The sequence below is a fragment of the Tympanuchus pallidicinctus genome, unplaced genomic scaffold, assembly GCF_026119805.1.
Source record: "Tympanuchus pallidicinctus isolate F22 unplaced genomic scaffold, pur_lepc_1.0 scaffold9, whole genome shotgun sequence".
Classification (NCBI taxonomy): Eukaryota; Metazoa; Chordata; class Aves; order Galliformes; family Phasianidae; genus Tympanuchus; species Tympanuchus pallidicinctus.
In genome coordinates this window covers 99,172-120,087 of record NW_026294813.1, presented here as the reverse complement: position 1 = coordinate 120,087, position 20,916 = coordinate 99,172, and the positions used below count along the sequence as shown (strand labels likewise).

General features: G+C 38.4%; 2 protein-coding genes and 1 long non-coding RNA gene across 3 annotated transcripts in view; 1 reads left to right on the top strand and 2 right to left on the bottom strand.

Annotated features, from left to right (window-relative positions):
- The window catches only part of LOC128074677 (uncharacterized), a 406,066-nt gene that overhangs the window by 309,789 nt on the left and 75,361 nt on the right, over positions 1 to 20,916 (top strand). The window lies entirely within an intron of this gene.
- SV2C (synaptic vesicle glycoprotein 2C) overlaps positions 1 to 20,916 on the bottom strand; it is a 98,830-nt gene that overhangs the window by 71,299 nt on the left and 6,615 nt on the right. Inside the window, exon 2 of the mRNA XM_052670719.1 lies at positions 1,286 to 1,952. Coding sequence (XP_052526679.1) covers positions 1,286 to 1,865 — 580 coding nt within the window. The 5' untranslated portion in view covers positions 1,866 to 1,952. The remainder of the gene's footprint in view (positions 1 to 1,285; positions 1,953 to 20,916) is intronic.
- Positions 1 to 20,916, bottom strand: part of IQGAP2 (IQ motif containing GTPase activating protein 2) — a 228,026-nt gene that overhangs the window by 205,442 nt on the left and 1,668 nt on the right. The window lies entirely within an intron of this gene.

The window sequence follows — 20,916 nt, the reverse complement described above, 5'->3', positions numbered from 1 at the left end:
GTTGTTTAAACAAAACACTGTTTTTTGAAAATATATTTTTCTCCATGTTATGTATTCTGTGGTATTATCTACACTAGCAAAGTAAAAATTAAAGTAACATTCCTCTTCAGGTTGTTTTTGTTTCTCTTCATTCTTCCTACTCTTTGAACTACTTGGAAAGATCCAAAATGGCTATATATAGATATGTTTATACACATTCTTTCTATAAAAAGTAGATCTGAAAACACACAGATTCAAGCATGACAAATTAAATGACCAAAAAAATGTAAGTTTGTGTAAACAAGCAGTACCAAGCAGATTACTTGCATGCATCCTCTTTAGCCATAAAAATTTAGATAAATTAATTTATTTTAGTAGAAATCACTGCACTGTACAGATAGCTGGAGCAGTTCATTTCTAACAGTAAATCATCAAATGGAAAGGAATTTCTCAAAGCTCCCAGTGAGAACTCAGATCCTCTTTCCACTCATTACCTTCTGATACAGAAGGATTTTAAATTTACTGAAACAGTGCCAGACTACTAGTATCAGAATGTCAGGCATACCCAGCACAAGCACAGACTGGCTTGCAGCACTCTCACCTAGGCACAAAAGGCTGCTTCAGTTGCCTCTTTGCACCATCAGGGGGAAGAGTCAATGGGACAAAATATAGCTCTTCCCTACCAAGCAACCAGATACAGAAAACATAACTCCTGAGCATCTTTAGCCATCCTCTCCTGTGGCTTCTCTCCCCCTGACTCAAAGTAAATATTGTAATTTTCAGATGGCTAGAGAATAGTTAGTGAGAGAAAAAAAGATAAAAGTGAGAAAAAAAAGCTAGATAGTACTTTTCTGGATTTCCCGCATTGGGAAATTCCCTTGGGAATGCTCTCACTCAGCATGATAACTGCTGCTGGACAGCTGTGTGTAATATGTAATTTATTCTTTATAACATCTGTGTAAATCTTGAAGAGTTTCAAAAATTCACTCCTTATTTCTTTATTTCCTTTTAATATCTGGATACCTACTCCTGTAAACAAGAAAAAGAATATCTCTTGTTTTAAATTTTACTATGCAATCTTCCACCTTACTGAGGTATTTACACTTAAGAGATTGAAAATAAAACAACTATTTAAAACATAATTACAGATTTCATTAAATTTGTATTAGCACTTAGTGTGGTTTGCTTCTCTATATTCAATACAAAAATACTTGTATGCTAGCAATGGTGTTAACAAAATTCATAGTTAGGCGTAATGTAAGTGAAATCTGTATCAGCAAAAAGACAGAAAGAAGACTTCACTCACCAAGCCATCCTGATCCAGAATTGGGTATACACATATCTGTCTCAGCACTGGGCAACACAAATCCAACCACAAAAACTTCCACTCCATCAGCCATTAGAGCCATTCCCAAAACAAAAAACAGGGCCCACTGGAATCGACCATGGCCACATTCTTGTATTATCAGTTCGTACTGCTGTGCTAATTCTTCTTCATCAGCTTTCCTTTCTGTTTCCAGTTCATGACGATCTTTATACTCATCACGCACAGGTTGCCCTAAGGCCACCATGCCATCTTTGCCCTGCCCCATGTTGGGGATTCCCTGATACTCCCCTTCATAAATTTCATCATCTTCATCGTGCCCTTCAGTTGCTTCACTTGATCCTTCATCATCATTAGCTTCCACACCATAATTTCCTCCTTGGACATAGTAATCATCATCATCTTCCTCGTCCTGGAATCGACTGTAGGACCTCTGTGTGTAGCCATCCTGAGCTTTGTCAACAGCTTTATTCACTTTTTTCACAGCTTGTCTCTTTACCTCTTTGGCAATATCTTTTGCGCCTTTCACTAATGAAGTCCTGTCTTTGTATGATTCCTCCATCTTGTATCTGTTCTACTGCAGTCAACTGCTGAACACTATTTGGAAAATCTATTGTGTGTTGGACACCAGCAGGAAGAGGCCAAGAACCTGCAAAATATGAGAGAAAAAAACCAAAAGTTTATCTCTTATTTGCCTCCACACATTATGTAGTAAAGTATCAACACTGGACACTGCAGTTGAGGACTTCAGCTATAATATTTCATGTTACAAGGAAAATATTCTACAGTAAAATCAAGTATCTACAAGTTTTCAGAATGAAAACTGAGTTTTTCAGTAGATGCTGGATTTTGTTCTGAAAGAAAACAAGCTGTTCCGCAAGCTATACTTCACAATGGCTCTGTTTCCACTGCCCTTTCCCATTTAAACTGCTGTGCAGTAAAAGGCTACAAATATCTGCTTTTATTCTTAAAGATTTTCCAGTTTCAGTAATACTTCCATCCCCCAAATGAATAAAACTACTAAGGAGCTCTGTACCAGTTGACTGAACTTGGTCAATGCATTCACACAGAGCAAAGCTTAATGATTTTGGCACAGCCTCATGCTACAATCAGTGCAAGGAGATGAGTGGGTTGAAATGGCAACTGTTCCACACTTTGGCAACTTCCAGTCCCAAAATCAGACAGAGAGCATCCCTCTTTTACTTGCCCATAGCGACGGGCAGGATGGATCAATTACGTATCCTCAGCTGATATACACCGGAGTGTTAGTCCAAGCATGATCTCATGCTGATTGATTTGTGTGAAAGCACCAGAATGTTTCAACCTACTCTCCTTTCCAGTCATCCTGCTACAGTGTTCCACCTCTTTCTGTGTGTCAGCATTTGTGAGCCTGCAGCTTCATACCAAGCACCATGCTCCACGGGACATAACCATTTCCTTTTTTTTTTTTTTTTCTTTTCTTTTTCTTCTGGGCAATATTTAGGTATATCAGCAAGGTAATTTGGCTCATCACATCCTGCAAACACTAGGGGTGTTTGCACAATCACTATGGTTAGTAAAAAGCAGTGGTGGCTGAGTGCAAGCAGAAGTAAGGAAGACAAGCAGGCTCTTTCATTGGCAATAGTCCATAGTTAGAACATAAAACAGCTGAAATTGATTACAGAACTGCACCATTACTCATGTTTCTGAAAGGGCAGGGATGAAACTGGGAGTTGTGTCAGGGTTGCAGAAACACCACCTCTGGGAGAAAACAGGCTTTAATTTCTCTATCACTGTAAACACTGCCTGCTTCCAGCTTGGGGAAGAGGTTATTTTTAACCATGATGATTTTAATGATCCATTTTTCCAACTTCACAAAAAACTAAAGTTGCAATACTGAGAACACAGTGGGATGTAAAACAGGAGTAAGAATAAATGGCTGCAAATTTCTGAAGGAAATTCTACTCCTAAGGTATTGTGGATCTGTCCTCTGAGGTTCACAGGAGCTCAGAAGCTGACATTTATTCATTCCATTGCAAATGCCTTCCAGAAGTATATTCCAGGAATCAGTTTTCAAACTAATACTGCTTTGAGGGATAGAAAGGCAGATAGAAAAGATAGAGATAGAAAGATTTTAGACATAAGGAAAAACTTTTTAGATATAAGGAAAAGCTTTTTCTCTCCGAGAGTGGTCAGGCACTGGAACGGCTGCCCAGGGAGGTGGTGGAGTCGCCATCCCTGGCAGTGTTCAGGAGGTGCCTGGATGAGGAGCTGCGAGATATGGCTTAGTGCTTGTGGTAGCAGTGGTGATGGGAGGATGGTTGGACTAGATGATCTTGTAGATCCTTTCCAACCTTGTGATTCTATGATTCTATGATTCTATGAAAGAATTATAGACTTCACTGTATTAACTAAGGACATGATGCACTTTTGATAAAAGAAAACCAAACTGAAAATCACAAAATATGCAGGGAAAAGAAGCCAAAAGACATGTCACTAGATCTGCTTGCTTGATTGTTTTTATAACGATTACAGATATTCACCTATTATTTGTTTTTGGTTCCTTCCTCTAAATTAACTACTCTGAATGTTTCTCAAAGAAATCAGATGTGATGTCATTATTCAGCTCTTCAACGCAAAATGAAACATTTTCTGGAAAAGAAATGCAGCCTTAGCAAAAAAAAAAAAAAAAAAAAAAAAAAAATCATGTAATATTTATGGCTGAAAACTGTAGCCTGCGTTTAGGTACATGATGATTCTTCTAAGTAGGTCATCTTGCTGAATCTTTAATGCTAAGGCAGTTTCTCTAATTGCAGCTTTTCAGTTTTCAAGGTGCTCCTCCAAAGTTACTGTCTGTACTGAATTAGGTATCTCATCCTATGTGTGGACTGCAGTATCTACTAGCTGTTATCGAGCTATACAAAAACGTTCACCAAACCTACTGCAGCCTTCCACAGATGCTACCAAGACCTTCCCAAGTTCCTCATCACTATTTTTCTGAGAGTGAACAATTACAATGTGTTCCCGGATCATTTTGATCATTTTAGATTATTTCCAGGCATGCACACACAGTGCATTTAAACTAAAGGCTCAAATGCCATGATTCTTGATATTTTCCTTTCAGAAATTACAGCCTTCTTTTAAAGATTATCAGTTCATATTGATTTTGTCAAACTCAATTTTACTGTATAGTTTTTCTGTGGAGAGAAGACAGCAGGTATTTAAGAATATTGAATGAAAGTGCAAATGTCAACAGTGGCAAAGCAGTGATTGCACTTCCATGGCTCACCTACCTCATGAGTTCAGTGAGCTACACTCTAAAAATAAGTCTTCAAAAGCAACTGAGCTTATAGTGCAGTTTATAATAGACCAAGTATGTCAATAAGGAACTATACCTGTTCAAATTAATTAACAACATAACTCTGACAGCAAAAAAAACCTGCACGCAGACTAAATCAAACTTCTGTCTAGGCAGACCAGAAAGATGTACTGCACATGAAAACATAAATTCACTTTTATCTTGCCTAGGTTTTCTAGCAGCGTACTTTATTGGACCACTATTCTTTCCAACAACTTTTCCTTCTCACTGAACTGAAATCCCTGCCTTAAGGGTGAGAAGTACAAAGAGCAATTATTTATAGCCCATGCATGATAGATACCCACCCTTTTAATTATGACAAACTGATTGACTGCAAGTAAGCAACTGGAGACTCTGAAAGAATGAGGATTATCAACTACCTGAGTAGCACAAAGCAGCTAAAGCAGCTGAAAGTCCAGACACTACTGTTAGTGTTACACAACAAGCCTGTTTGCTTCAACTAAACTAAACAACAGATTCCTGTTCAGTTCCTTCGAATAAAAATAAAAATATCAAAATATAAAGAATAATTTATTATTCTTATTTCTCTGGGAATATAGTGTCTTTGCTTGAAATAAAGATATTGTTTCAAGTAATATTAACAAATATATTTTTCAAAACATTAAAAAATTTAAAGATTCAAAACAAACACATTATCTGTTTGCTCTAATGTTTATTCTTTTTCATTCTATTATATTACTATATTTATTTCATTCTGCCACGTTTATGTAATATAATGGTACGTATTTTGCTACACCTTAAATAAAAGCGGGACATTGCAAAATAAATCAATGAAGTCCCAGGAAGTTGTAAATCTGGGAGACATCAGAAATCCTATTTCCCACAAACACTTGCATCTTTGCTAAATGTAGGCTATAGGAAGACACAGTGAAGGCTCTGGGTTATGTAACAGGCACACAGTATTCACTATATGCCCATATTCACACAATAAATTACCAATAGAACTGGAAGCCACACTCAAATGGAGCTACAGCATTTAGGATACACTTAAGGACCTAGTACAGCATCTGTTCTGTGTTTCTTTTGAATTCGTGAATATTCTTCAAATAGAAATAAAACATTAGAAACATTCATATTTTAATCAATGCCTCTTCATTTTTAACCAACATTTTGATTGGAGTTTGATTTTGCCTTTTTCCAGCCTTCATTTCATTGTTATTGATCTTTGCATGAATACAAGCATTTTGAGTTTATCTGTTGTCAAGGCTTAGTCTTCATCTGAAGATACAATCTTCTGTTAGATCATAATCACATCCAATTTTACCTCTCTGATGTGTCAAATGGTTTTATATCCAGATGAAAAGTAAGTACCTGAACACACAAGCAGATGATGTTTTCTCTCATATTCTCAGCTCTGAGAACAAACATAAGAAAATAAATGACAGTATTACTCATTCCTGCATAGTAGCAAAGGATTCAAATTTTACTGAAGCTGGCCAACAATTCTCACACGGATGGCTTATGAGAAACAGTGGCTTATGTGCATCCAGAGTCAGATTTGAACTGCAGATCTGCGCCATACACAGAAGTACCTCCCATCATTGAATTTATGGGGATATCTGTGCAAAACTGCCTCAGAAGAGATGCTCTCTTATTATCACTACTTGATTCCTTATGCCTGAATAAAGAATAGAAACTTAAATTTCAACACTTACGTAAGTGCTGGCACAAAAGCTGAAGTATAGGATTCTTTTCAGCTGATATTAGTTGATTATAAGACAAGCATTTATAGCCCAAGCTGATGCTGTTGGCCTCTTCCAACATTCATAAGATACACACCCAGACTGTGACTCCTACAGTGTTGGGCTGCAGCTGCCAAAGCAGTATAAGCCACAGCATGGCTGCAGTGCCACAAACAGAGAGGGAACAGCAGAAAACAGGTAATAGAAGTTATTTTTGCTCAGTACTGCCATTTAAAACAAACAAACAAATAAAATAAAAACAAGACAAAATCATGTAAAATAAAATGCTAGCACTTTCTTGCATCCGCTATGATCATGTCTACTGCTAACACACTGCTCTGATCATAAAGACCCATCAGCTCCCTAGAACTGCTCCAAGTGGAAAGAAGAAAGGAGATTGCACTTACAATGGAGGCATCAGATTTAAAAGTCTAAGGGTAATTATTGAGAAAAATGCATTTTAAAAGCACTGAGACTGATAGGAAATTCTGAAAGCAAGTCAAGAAATCCTACCCAGAAAGAAAAATATGAAATAGTTCATAGTAGAAAGCTGTCAGGGAATAAAATCTGCAAATGCAAGAGAATTAGCCCCAGTCACTCAAGTTCTGGATTTACACTGCACCACTCTGTATTGCACAGGTGCTACAAAACAGCAAACATACAAACACTGGCCTCACAGATGTCACAGAACAGCACTGCAGCCCAGGGAATATATGGCAAGATTAAAGAGCATCTTGAAGGGCAAACTGTATTACACACTGGAGTTAAGTGTCTTTCCTTCCTTCCTGGAGTCAGACAAGAAAGAGTTTTTTATGTTTCAGGAGAAAATGAAGGGTTATAGTCCTGGTTTACGCTTCAAAAAACTCTCTGTAACCTTGTGTCCTTCTACAGGAGTGCATCATCCCTAAGAGTGCTGAATTTGAGGCGCCAGACTGCCCTCCTGAGCTGATGCTGCCAGCCTCTCCATCTCCACTGTTCATTTTGTGCTCCTCACAGACCGTCAGCTGTTGCTGCCATGAGGTGTGGGTAAGAGGGTAGGTACTGCTTCCTTGGCATAACGTTAGGAAATATTTCAACACTACAGTTTTTTGCCTTCCAGGCATTTTGCCACTCTCTCAAAGCATATATTCTTTCATCACTAATACCTGTTACTTACTATTGTTTGAATTAGAATATAAGAAGACAGAAAATTAAATCCTTTCTATAGTTTCACAGTTCTCACATCTTAAATATTTCATTTTGACACATTTTCAGCACAGCAGCTATTGAGCTTACTGCTTTGTATTTACTTCTTTCCACAAGCTAAACTTCAGACTGATGCTAGCTCTGAGGGTGCTTGCCTTAGCCAGCGCCTCCTCCAGTGAAATGTGCTTGTATTATTTCTGTTGGGGAAAAAAAAAACAGTGACAAGCTAGATATAGACCTCTCTGCGACTGGGAGCCCATTTACTAATTACTATTCATCCAGCACCTTTGCCAAAGACTTTCAAAAATAGAGAAATAACAAAACCAAGAGTGACATAATAAGCTTCTCTGGTTCAGCTGTGGGAATCTGAGGGAGAAAGTAAGCATTCATCAGCTTGACCTAGATAATGAGAGGGAAGGAGAGAAAGATTTCCAGGTGTACTGTAAAGTAAAATGAGTCTGACTAGAGAAGATGAAATGCACAAAATCTAACAAAAACAGACAAACAAACAAACAAACAAAACCAAAGCAAAACAAAAAAATGCCATCGTGCATATATATGCACAGATATCTATATCTCTATTATTATATACCTGGAATTATATATATAACGTGTATATTTAAATGCTTATATCTATAATGAAACACTTAACGGCAGATGAACTGTTAGTAAGAAAAACTTTGAATGCAAAGTTCAGTCAAACAAATAAACTTCTGCTTGTTGGAAGTAGGAACTGGTTTGTTTGCAGTTTATCTTACTAGTGCTAGATAGTAAAGAAGGAAATGCTGCTGGTAGAGCAAACAGTGCACTCGGACAGAAATATTAAAATAGAGAGTTAGTGCTCCATTATGAGATATTGCTGTATCTCATTAGGCTGGTTACACAAAAATAAGAATTTGAGATGGGGAATGCATTCCCTGAATTAAATAAATACTTGCTTGAGTTAGGTTGAAGCTTAGCCTATGAGGGTCTAAGTAGATACTAGGCTGAACTGCAGCCTGCAGAGTGCTGTTTTCCCCCTGGCAGATGCACTGCATTCTGGGTTGCACCAAGCAACCCAAGCGTGCTGCTGGCTATATATTCCCTCTGCTTGTGTGCCACTTTTGGACTACCACATCCTGTTTTATCCCCTTAATGCCACCAAATTTAAAACAGCCAATGAGAAACTGGAGAGAGAAGGGACCAGTAAAAAGTTTAGAGTCCTAACGAAGGAAGCCTGCAAGGAGAGATGGAAGTAGGTAGGCTTGCTAGGCCTCCATAGGAGAAGTCTTAGGGAGGAAGCAAATCACTATATCCCATCATCTGAAGAGGAATTATGAAGGTGATGGTGTTAGGCTATTCTCAAGTATGCAGAACAAAGAGGAAACAATGAACATCACAGGTTTCAGCAAGGGAATGTCCATCTATTTCTAAGGAAGATGCTCTTCGTAATGAGGTAGTGAATCACTGAAAAGGCTGCTCAGAGGCATCAACCTTGGAGGTAGTCAGTGCTCAAACAGAAAAAATCCTAAGCAACCTGATCTGAGTATTGAGATTATTGCAGATTTTAGACTAGATGATCTACAGAAGTTCTATCCAACATAAACTATTCTGTTATTCAAAATGTTCCAACACAAAATATTGAATTATTACATATTAAAAAATAAATTATCTATCATTAAATGAGGTAATTCTTATAAAAGAAAATCAAATGGCAAGCACTGAATATGACAGTATGAAGACATCTTTCACAGAATAACTGAGTCTTTTAAATCCAGCCTAGAAAGTGAGCAGTACCTCAGAGGTCTCTGGATATTTATACCAGAGGTAATAAAACCTAAATGGTTAGCTTAAACTGCTTAAACAACCACTATCCATATAAAAAAAGGAGAACAATCTCCCATTTGCATACAAATTTGGTCTTGGAGAAACATTTGGCAAAGATATCAGATCTTAATAGTAATTAAATATGTATCAGGTATCTGTCATTTCACATTAACAGATACCTGTGCAAATTGCATTTTCAGTGTTTTCAAAACAGATATTTAAACAACTCATTTTTTCCTGCATATTTAACAAAGAATTTCAAAGCTCTGTACAATCTAACTTTAATATTCATTTTGAAGTAATTAAAAGTTGATGACTTGTCTTCAAAGATATTGGTGTCACTATTTTAGTTCTAACATGCTGATGGGAGAATTACAGACTTTATAATTCCTTGTTTGCTAAGATTCTTGTTAATTGATCTAAAAGGACAAATATACATCGCTTAGAAGAGGACAGAATCACAATAATAAACAGAATCACCGTATTTTTAAACTAGACCACACACCTAAGTTCTTTAAGTTCTAAGACATTTTGTGCAAGTACAACCAAGAGTTGTAAAGACATATTGCAAGTAATTTGGTTTCACATCACCTTAGCTTGTCTGTTTCTTTTACAGGATATTTTGTGAATTCCTTGACTGAAAACCGTACTGTATAAGATAACGTAATCTTTTATATTTCTTCTTGTTTGCTTCAGAATTTTCCTCGGCGTGTTTTCTGCACTTTGTCTGGCTACTCTGTCAGATGCAGTGTTATTACTGGAACATACATTCAAATGTCAGAAAAGAAACTAAGTAACAGGCTAAGTGGAAGTGGCTAGCAATGCAATTCCCAAAGCAAAGATGCAGTGAAAGACAGCAAATAATGAGAAATGGATGTGATTAGTTTGTTTCATAATGTAAAGCAAAATATGAAAGCATCAGTCATTTTAAAATTTAATTCTGAGGTCTGTGTACTATCTGCAACACTCATGCTCTCAGGAAATCTCTGCGTAATGTATTTAACTGTTGTGGTAGGAAAACATTTATAGATTACTGTAAATGACACGTATTCTTTGCATAAACTAGTGTGAGGGTTGTGGTCAACAGATCTATGTCCAGTTGGAGGCTAGTGACAAATGGTCCCAAGGGCCTGGAGACCAGTGCTCTTTAGCATCAGTGTGATTGAGTGCACCCTCAGCAAGCTTCCTGATCACAATAAGATGTGTGGAACAGTTGACACAATAGAAGGGAGGGATGCCGTCCAGAGGGACCAGGATAGTCTTGAAAAGTGGTCACACGGGAATCTAATGAGGTTTAACAAGGCCAAGTGCAAGGTGTTGCACTTGGGTCAAGATATGACTACAGACTGGGAGAATTCATTGAATTCATTGCTGAGAAGGACCTGGGGGTCCTGGTGAGTGAAAAGCTAAACATCAGCCAACAGGGCAAGGGAGGTGACTCTCCTCTGTCCTTGTGAGGCATCATCTGGAGAACTGCAGCCAAGCCTGAGGCCCTCAGTACAGGAAGGATGTGGAGCTGTTGGAGCAGGTCCAAAGGAGGGACACTAAGATGACCAGAGGACTAGAACTCCTCTCCTATGAGGAAAAGCTGCAGAAGCTGGGCTTGTTTAGCTTGGAGAACAGATGTTTCCAGGGAGATCTCACTGCAACCTTCCAGTAGTTAAGGGAGTTTATAAACATTAGGGCAACTGACTTTGTACATGGTCTAATAGTGATAGTACGGAAGGGAGAATGACTTTAAACTACACAGAGGGTAGACATTAGGAGGACACTCCATTCTCAGAAGGTGGTGAGGTGCTGGCACAGGCTGTCCAGAGAAACTGTGGATGCTCCAACTTTGGAGGTATTAAAGGCCCGGTTGGATATGGCCAAAGACTGAGTTTCCAAAAATTCAGATTAAAATTCACGAATTTTCTCACTGGTCTCATAATCAGAAGACCCTTGTGATGAAAACAACATATTTTTAGAAGTTACCTTTTGTTTATGAGCTAAAGAAAACCAGTGAATTCTATGTTAAAATTCTGTGATGGCAGCAACTTAACCCTCTGCTTCAGATGCATCTCAGATATTAAAGATTATGGAATGTGCTATCCAAATGGAGTGCTAGTTCTGCTGTGCTAAAAAAGGTGACTTCTTACACTCATAAAGTCTTACCTCTCCCTGGAGGAAAAATTAACAGTTTCAGGTGGAAAATTTTTACAGTGAAGTCTGACTCATTGGCTTCTAGTTCATAACCTTTAGATAGGAAATCAAGTCGCCTAACCCTGCCAACTAAAAGTGCTGCTACTAAAAATCCTGCTGTGTTTTTTAAAGGCTGTACTGGCTTATAATTGTACAAAATGTTTACACTGCTTCAATCCACTGCAGAAAACAAAGACTTCCTAAAGATTCCATCAAGGTCTGTTTTTTTCCACATTCAAAATCCATCATTTGTTAAGAACATGGTTAATTGGGTCTCTTCATCTTGTTAAATTGAATTATACTGTTATTGCAACTTGCACAGTGCACATGTGCCATAGTGCATCCAATTTTTCAGCAACTGCAAGGAAACTTAAGCCCTAAAGTAAATAGTAAATCCAAGTGACTGCAGGTGCATAGCTTCCATTAACTCACAAATTTAATATTTTAGAGGCTTACGTTTCATATCCCTACCTGGTTCACTGAACTTCATGAGGCTTTACTTTGTAGGCTCAGTAAGCTGAGTGGGAAGGAAGCACAGAAAGAGTAAGATAAAGGACCAAGGAACAGACTCTGTACTGAAAAGGCAGCAGTTTACTGGTTCTGCAAACTAGATCTCCGTTAAAACAGAATTTATCTTCATCGTGCAATCTGAACACTACCTCAGTGTGGCTTTCTTCCCTTGGGTAGAATATATAGCAGTGGACACCACAACTGAACAAATACAGAGCACTGCATTTAAAGCATAGACTAGGCAGAAAATGAAGATACAAGAGCTGGTAATTTTTTCTTTTTCAATTTCGGTAAGCTTCCTTCTGCTTATTTTGAAAGCATCCAGCATGTCAACCTGAAAAATGTTCTTTCCCTGTGTTTAACTCCACATAGCAACAAGGCGTGGTGTACTGAAGCATCTCAGAAAGAAATTTTGCCATTTTGAACCATGCTTATTTCATTTTAAAACACCATGACAGCCATTTTTCTCTGTGTGTACTTCATAAGAACCGTAGGTCTTAATGACCCTGATGAGCCTCAGCCGTGGTCCCAGAATCCTCTTCAGTCTCACAGCTGGGCACCCCAGCTTGCCTGTGCTAAACTCAGGGTACCTCACTTTGGTCCCTTGGTGTTCCTGAATCTCATCCTGACTTTCCATGACTGAGCTTGGACATAACACCACATCACCTTGCTCAGCATGCACCAGTCTGTAGATGGGAAACTTGTTCTCACCACCTCCCCTCCCCCTGTCCAGGGACCATGCCCTGCCAGCGACAGTGCTGCCCAACCTAAACTATGTTCCCCCCTTCCCCGCCTCCTCCCTGTCCCCCCATACCCCCCCATTCCCGCTTCCTCCCATCCCTCCCCCTCTTGGAGCCTCCTCATGGCTGCTGCTCTCTCATGACTCCCACAGCCCCCAGAGCCTGAGGAGCTTCAGGATCACCAGCCAGATAATGCCTCGGTGGGCAGCTGGGGGGGAAGCTCAGCAGTGTAAATAGTCTGCTCAGACATTTAGGATCCGCACAGATGCAGAATATCATGACTTGCACGCTATCCTTTGGACAGTGAAAGCTCAGAACAAGCATGACTACTGCCTGCAGGCTGAAATGGTCTGCAAGTGGCTCCACATCTGCATAGGAAAATCTGAAAAAGCTCCAGAAGACCGAAGCACACTTTATATGTGCAAATCCATTAGTTTAAGTACAGGAAGCTTGTTGTGACCACATTTACAGCAACCATTTAGAAAATCTCCAGTAACAGCCAGAGAAAGACACATGTTGGAAAATATTGCATTATTTTTCATTAGTAAACACTGATTGTATTTCATACCAGAATGGCTAATAGAAAGCTCACTCTTGGCATTAGTAGCAAATCTGGTCTATAAGCAGACACTGCCTTACAGCTTGGCTTTAACTAATATTGCCCTTGAATAAAACCAGTTGAGGCCTGAATAGCTCAAATACATTCAAATGATTCAATGATTCAAATACAAAAGCCTGTGTGATGGTACCACTCTCACATTTTTTGTGTTACTAAAGGCAGTGCTAGAATCAATAAATCAGGGAAGCAGTGCCACATCAATTACATCCCCTGAATGCCACAGATAAGGTGGATCATCTGCCTTATCAACACCTCAAGTACACATACCGTCAAAGCACACTGAAGCACCACTAGTCACACTTGGCTGGAGTGTCCAGTGTCTTGTTGTCTACTTTAGCACTTGAGCAGTAAGGTACGCAAAATACTCCATGTTACTGATGGGCATTTATATGTATTTCCATCTATCATCTCTTTGAGTTTGGTCTATTATTATCACTTTCCTTGTTCAAATGAGAGTCCTCAGCCACCCTCAAGAGGACACCTGGATGACTCACATCAGATAATATCTTTTATTCATGGACAGAAAATGATCTGTACACTATCAGTGCCAGCTCACTAATAACAGAAATTGGTTTCCAGCTCTCCCAGCAGCCCTCTTGCCTATTCCATGGCTGTACAAGTCTGAAGAGCATACAAGAAGAAACAGCTGCCTTGGATTTGTATAGAGATGTAACTTCAAAGGAGGTAAAACAAGCAAACCAAGTCCTAGTGAAAGCAACCAAACTCTAAAACTCATTTTCCTTTTTTTTGGAAAACAACAACCACAAGAACAACAAAACATACACCCCCCAAAAAAACACAAACCCCAAAACATAACAAAACAAAACAAAAAAAAAACCCCAACATTCTGATGTAATAAATATTTAAATTTAATAAGTAAAGCAAGTAAAATATAAATTCTTGCTTCATCACCCAGATCTTGATTTTAGCCTACAATTAGCTTTTAAAAACCGCTATACAATGTTAGCCTCAGGATATATATCACATTGATCTAGTGCTCAGTTCCTTGCATGTGTGTGTATCAGCTTGCCCTGAAAAAAAAAAAAATGCATAGTAATGCAGTTTGTAGAGCTGGGTCAGTGTTCATTGCTTGCAGTCTGAGAGCAAGGGGAATTCCTGCAAAAGAAATGCAACTTTTAATTCAGTCCAAAATTTCACAGGAATTTGAATCAGCATACTTTTTTCCTAGCCTCCACATTTCAACAGCAAAATTCACAGCCATAGTTTTTAACCCTTGCACTCTGTGTTGCCACAGAGCTATTAAGCCAACAAGCAAAAAGTGCTTTTAAGTTGAACTCCTTACACTTACCTGGATTTTTTAACAAGCTTCTACATGTTTATTCAGCCCTTATGAAGTACAGCAGTTCCCTTTGCAACAACTCTATTCCAGTTATTCCATACACATTCTTGTAAAGTTTTATTGAACTAAAAGGTCTTCATAATAAAAAAAAATGCACATTACTAAAGCACTAAAAATCAATGGCATCACAGAATTTTTTTATTCCAACTCTATTAAAATATCAAATAAAATTGGGTTTATTTGTTGAAGAAATGCAACAGTATAAAGAAAACTGCTGCATTTCTTCTGACAGAAATTAGTTTTTCTAGTTGTAGGAATTGCAGAAAGCAACATATTGAGCCTATATGTCATTCCTGCTACTCTACATTGAAACACGGATTTTCATAATGGCTTCCTTTTATCTTATGCTTGAGCAGTATAACACAAAAGAAATCCCTCAAGCTCAGAAAATCATGTAGTTTCAAACAATAGTCAGAAATAAAATGAACCTAAAAGTAGATTGCGTATTTAATAAAAAGTCATCAACAATTGACTGAATAAGTTTAATCAGTGATTCAGATCCATTTCCTACCTGTCTCTCCAGGCAGGAAATTGTACTGTCAAAATTCATTTGCCACAAGATTTCCACTTTATCAAACAAGTGATCTTATTCTGCAAGAACTTATGCCCTCATACACAGTAGAATTACTGTTTGTAATTCATATAAACATTCCTATTGCAATAAATTTGATTATTTGTGTGTGTGTGTGTATAAAGATTGGTAAGCACAGATGTACTCCTCTGTACATAGGGTAGGACATAAGAGTACAAGCTAGAAGAGAGCATGCATACAAGTAACCCAGAGGGAAGAGCAATGGGCTCTCCACCTGATGTTACTTAGGAATGATATTTCTGCATTTTGAATTTTCATATGCTTCTTCTGCACTGCATTGGTCATATGGTGAAAATGAAAAAAATTATCTAACTGCATTATTTTTAAGATAAACCATACAAGAAAATCTCAAGGAAGATACACTGAAGCACTTGTGCCCCTGTGAGTCAGAAAAACCAGAGCAGCCCAGAACTCCAAAATCCTTATATGATTCCAAGAAAACAAAAGAATTACCTATGCCTTTGAGATGTGGACTTGGATATTTCAAATAAACATTGTATCTTTTAAACAAGAACTACCATAATATATCTTAAACTGGTAAAAAAGTTCTACAGTCCCCATGTTTTGTTATCCTTTAGGATTCAATAAGATTTATTCAAATTATTATTTTAGCTTTGGATGGCTTGGGTTGGAAGGGACCTTAAAGATCATCTAGTTCTAACATCCCTGCCATGTGCAATGCAGCCACCCACAAGATCAGACTGCCCAGGGCCCCACACCAACCTGAATACCTCCAGGGATGGGGCATCCATAGATTCTCTTGGCAACTGTGCCACTGCCTCACTGCCCTGTGAGTGAAAAATTTTGTCCTAACATCTAACCTAAATTTCCCCTCTTTTTGCTCTGATCATTTTTATGGCTCTCCTCTAGAATCTGAGAAATGCATGCATCCCTGGAGGTTGGCATTCATCGGCATGTATTAGCTCAAGAATTACCACACTTATCCGAGTAAAGTAAACCTGTAAACCCACTAGAACAGCCAAATATCTTGCTTGTGTTGGGGGGGGCCCAATTGAGGCCTCAAGAGGGCAGAGCAGAAGGGAACAATTACCTCCCTCACCACCCTGGTCACCCCTCTTTTGATGCTGCTCAAGATAGGGCTGGGCTTCCCAGCTGCAGACATGCCTTTTGGTCATGTCCATTCATCCATCAGAATACCAAATTCCTTCTCTGAGGGGCTGCTTTCAGTGAGTTCTTCTCCCATTCTGTACTCTTACTTGGGATTGCTCCAATCCAAGTGCAATACTTTCCACTTAGCCTTGTTGAACCTCATTAGCTGGGCCCACTTTTCAAACCTGTCCAGATCTGGATGATGTCCTTTCCTTCTTTTGTATCCATGGAACCATTCAGCTTGGTGTCGTCAGCAGATACTTGCTGAGAGTTACCAGTCACACTCTCTAGGTCATTGATGATGATGCTGAAGAGTACTAGTCCTATGACAGATCCCCTCTGCCTACTCCTGGACACAGTGCCACTGACAACAACCCTCTATCTGCAACCATCCAACCAATTCCTGATCCATTGAGTAGTCTATCCTTCAAATCCATATATTTCAAATTTAGAGAGATTTAGAGATACGAATGTGATGTGGGACCATATCTGCCTTGCAGAAGTCCAGGTGGATGACATCAGTTACTCTGTCTACTGATGGTGTCACTCCATCACAGAAAGCCACCGGATGGGTCAGGCATGATCTACCTCTGGAGCATCTGTTCAGTGAACTTTTCAGGCAGAGACAGGATGCTCATTGGCCTGTAGTTACCCTATTCTACATTTCTTAAAAACTGGGAGTGTTATTTCCATTTTTCTAGTCATTTGGGACTTCACTTGACAGTCATGAATAACTTGAAATAACTATTCTGACTAAAAGTGCAGTAAGTTTCAGTCAAATCTTCTTTGTGCACTCCAAAGACTAGTTTCCAAGGGATAGAAATGTGGCCTTGAGGTCACTTCATGTCCAGCTCTGAGCTCGAAGTATAAACCTCTGAATTTCCATAAATAAATACAAAATTAAGTGATTCAGCACTTTGGCTCCTTAGAAAGAAAAACAATAATCTTATTTCTCAGCAAAAACAATTTTTAATCAATATAATTATCTTGTTTTTGTTTCTTAGTCTGTACAGTGCAATGGTTTCTAGCCACTTAAGGGACATTTTATGGAATGCAGTTTAACAGGGCAGAGTATTTTGCTGTGAGCAAGTAAATTCTCTCTCTGAGCATAAATTCTTCATTCCTAGGTCTACATTTTGCAAGCAAATGTGAAAAGAGGACATAGTCTTAACCAGAAATTATTCTTGATGGTGTAGAAGTGCTCACAAGAGGGGGACACTGAATTCCATGATTTACTAACTTCAATTTAAACACAGTCTTTATGCCAGTAACCCTTCATAACACTAGAATCATAGAGTAAGGAAGGTATGGAGGGACTTAATGACTTCACACTCCTGCTGAAAGCCAGGTTAACTTCAAAATTGGATCAGGCTTTCTGGCGCGGTGCACTGGCAAATTCTGATGATAGAACGCAATTCCACAGCATCTACATGAGCCTGCTCTGGTGCATCACCATCCCCACAGTGAATAATTTCTTCCTTCTATCTCAGTGGAATTTCCATTCCTTTTCCTGAATTCATCTTCTTTGTAATCACTCATTAGATGATGTAAGTGCAGACAGCACTTACATCCCTCTCTCTGCTTGGCCCTCTCTTCCCAGATGAACAAGGCAATAGCCTTTCCTTGAGAACCACGTGTCCCACCCACCTGCTATACTGTTAAGTCTCTCAGTGTGTTTCTTCACTGGGTGGAACCTTCAATTCTGTTCTGAAGACCAAATGTGGACCAAGATCTAGGAGTACCTAGAACAGCTGAAAAAACTTTTTTTCTTCCAGTCACTATCAAAATAACACATAAACCTTAAGACACTAAGTGGGATGTTAAATACATTTCAGGTTGCACCTTGAGCTACTCCTATGTCAGCAAATATAAAGCATGAAATTATTCAGTTGATTTTTCTGAGCAACATTTGCTTTAGAGAAAACCCATACAATGGACAGACTGAAGGACCCCTTACAACACTTTCTCAAATACTGGAAATAGTTTTGCCTATTCCGGATTGCTGAGCAGGAATTCACCAAACTTATTCATTACTATAAATAGAAAAATTAGCAAGCACTTGTTCTTCCCAGAGATGCCTGATTTCCCAGGAAATATGTTTTCTCTATGCAAAGTCCCATTCTCATTAATTACTTTGTGCAACTGGTCATAGCAAGGAATCTTCAATGCTGCACTCTAAGAACACATGAAAGGTAAATGTTTACTAAATACAGAGGGAAAAACAAAAAGAAATTCAAAGTAATTTTCTGGCTTTTGGTAGTGTTCTGCCATGAAGCTGTGGATGGAAAGAATCTGAAACTTTAAAACTCACAGAGAAGGAGTCGAAGTTTGACAAAAACACCACTAAGTGTAAAGCTTGCCATCAGTAGTACAAAGATGTGATGTATGATTTCTACAAAAATCCTCACTGCATCTCAGATAGTAAGATTATTAAAGTTTCAGATAGATTACATATATCATTTATAAGTTATTATTAAGTTGTAGAAAGTTTGTTGTACTGTGTTGGAGAAGAAACATCACACAAGTAGCAATTTGGCAAGAGAGAGAAATATGAGAAATAGCAATTACTCAAAGTTTTTGTGAATGTCAATCCCCGATAGGGATTTGAGTAAAATTTCTTGAAATTTCAGATACTGAGAAGTCAAAGGTACAAATACCCTAATATCTTCTGGAGTGATTCATAAGCCAAAGAAAGGCTTTGATGCAATAGATGAGAGCAGCCTGACATGGGTTACTCTTTACGTGTTCCTTAGTCACTCCAGTTAGAAGAAATCACAGAGAAATTCTCGGTATTTTTTTCCTTTTTAAAGCATCACCACCACTGCTGCCACCTCTTCCAGGAGGGATGGAGGGAATTTAAGAAAAAAAAGTGCAACAACATGTGCACGTAGCTAAGGAGTTAAGTAAAAAAGGGGAAAAGAAAGAGGGAAAAAAAATAAGTGATGATGCAGAATAGCACCAGTTTATCAACAGCAAGCCAGTGCCCAGCCAGTCCCAAACCAACAGCAGTCATCTCAGACAGCTCCCCCCAATAGTATGATGCCATGTCATACGGGATGTCCCTTTAGGTCAGATGTTGCCCAATTGGACCATTCCCTTAATATGGGGACCTCAACTTCTTTAGAAATTTCAAAGTTGTACACTTACACAAGATGTATATGCTTTATGTCACAGAGTGGTATGTCTTGATATTTTTCTATTTTTTACACAGTTAAGTATATGCACACATGTACAGATGCAAATGACATTCCTCTTTTAAATCATGTTTTCTTTAACTTGAAAATTATCTCAAGTATTACAAAACTTTTATTCTCTTCACTACCTGTATCACAGACTTTAATGAGGCTAAATAAGATCATAATGATAAATGGGACAAAAGGAATGCCACCAGCTAGAATAACATTCTGATTTTAAAACAGTTTACAAGTGATTGCATACATATCACTTTTTTTTTTTTTTTTGTCAATGTATCTGTGAAATCTGTCAAAACAAATATTAATTAAAAATTTGTAAAGTATAAAATACATCGAAAAAGGCTTTTCATTACTCTAAAAGTTACTTTTTCTTTGGTAATAATCAACTATAAAAGGATAAAAATACATATATAGAAAGCATACAGTTTTGTCTTTAAAGCTGAATGTATGCTTTTATGGTCTTAATGAGGTTTTATGAGGTAAGTGTGCCACAACAAAGAGGAAAAATAACATTATATTTTTATATCTCCGGTGCTAAGAAACATATCCATCTGAGTTTTTCCGTGTTAATTAACATGACAATATCTTCCATGGCTAATTATGTATGAAGCCTGCTCCAAAAGTACCGCCTCCAACTTTATGATGTTGGTCATGACATCAGAGGAGGATGTTGGTGGTCTGGCAGTAGAGGTTGAACGTTCCCACCAATATCCCTTACGTGTGGTTGCTATGTGACAGATGGCAGCTGGTGGATACCGGTGTCTCATGTGGAAGTGTGGAATGAAGCAAAAGTGTATCATTCACTGAATTCCTCAATGCAGAAAAAAAATGGCACCCACTGACATTCAATGATACTTGCTGAACATTTATGGAGACCAAAAACTGGATATGAACACAGTGAGGCAGTGGGTAGTATGTTTCAGCACTGGCAACAGCAGTAGTGGGTCACCTCTGCTGGTGCACAGAGACTGCAGGTGAAAATGGTGATGACTATGTTGAAAACCAGTGTGCTGTAGCTGAGAATTTGCTCTATCAAATAGTGTTATTGTGCTCTTTATATCTGTGGTAGTTTGCAAGGAAATAAATAGGAGCATTACTTTCAGAACGACCTATGTAGACTCTGATTAAATGCTGGAATGCATAGAATCTGTTTAAAAGTTCAGGGTATCTCCCAGTAGATGGAGTATTAGGAAGACACACATTTTCTGGTCATATGCTTCCTTATTTTCAAAGTAGTTACAACAGTATGTAAACGCAACGAGAAAATAGTTATCAT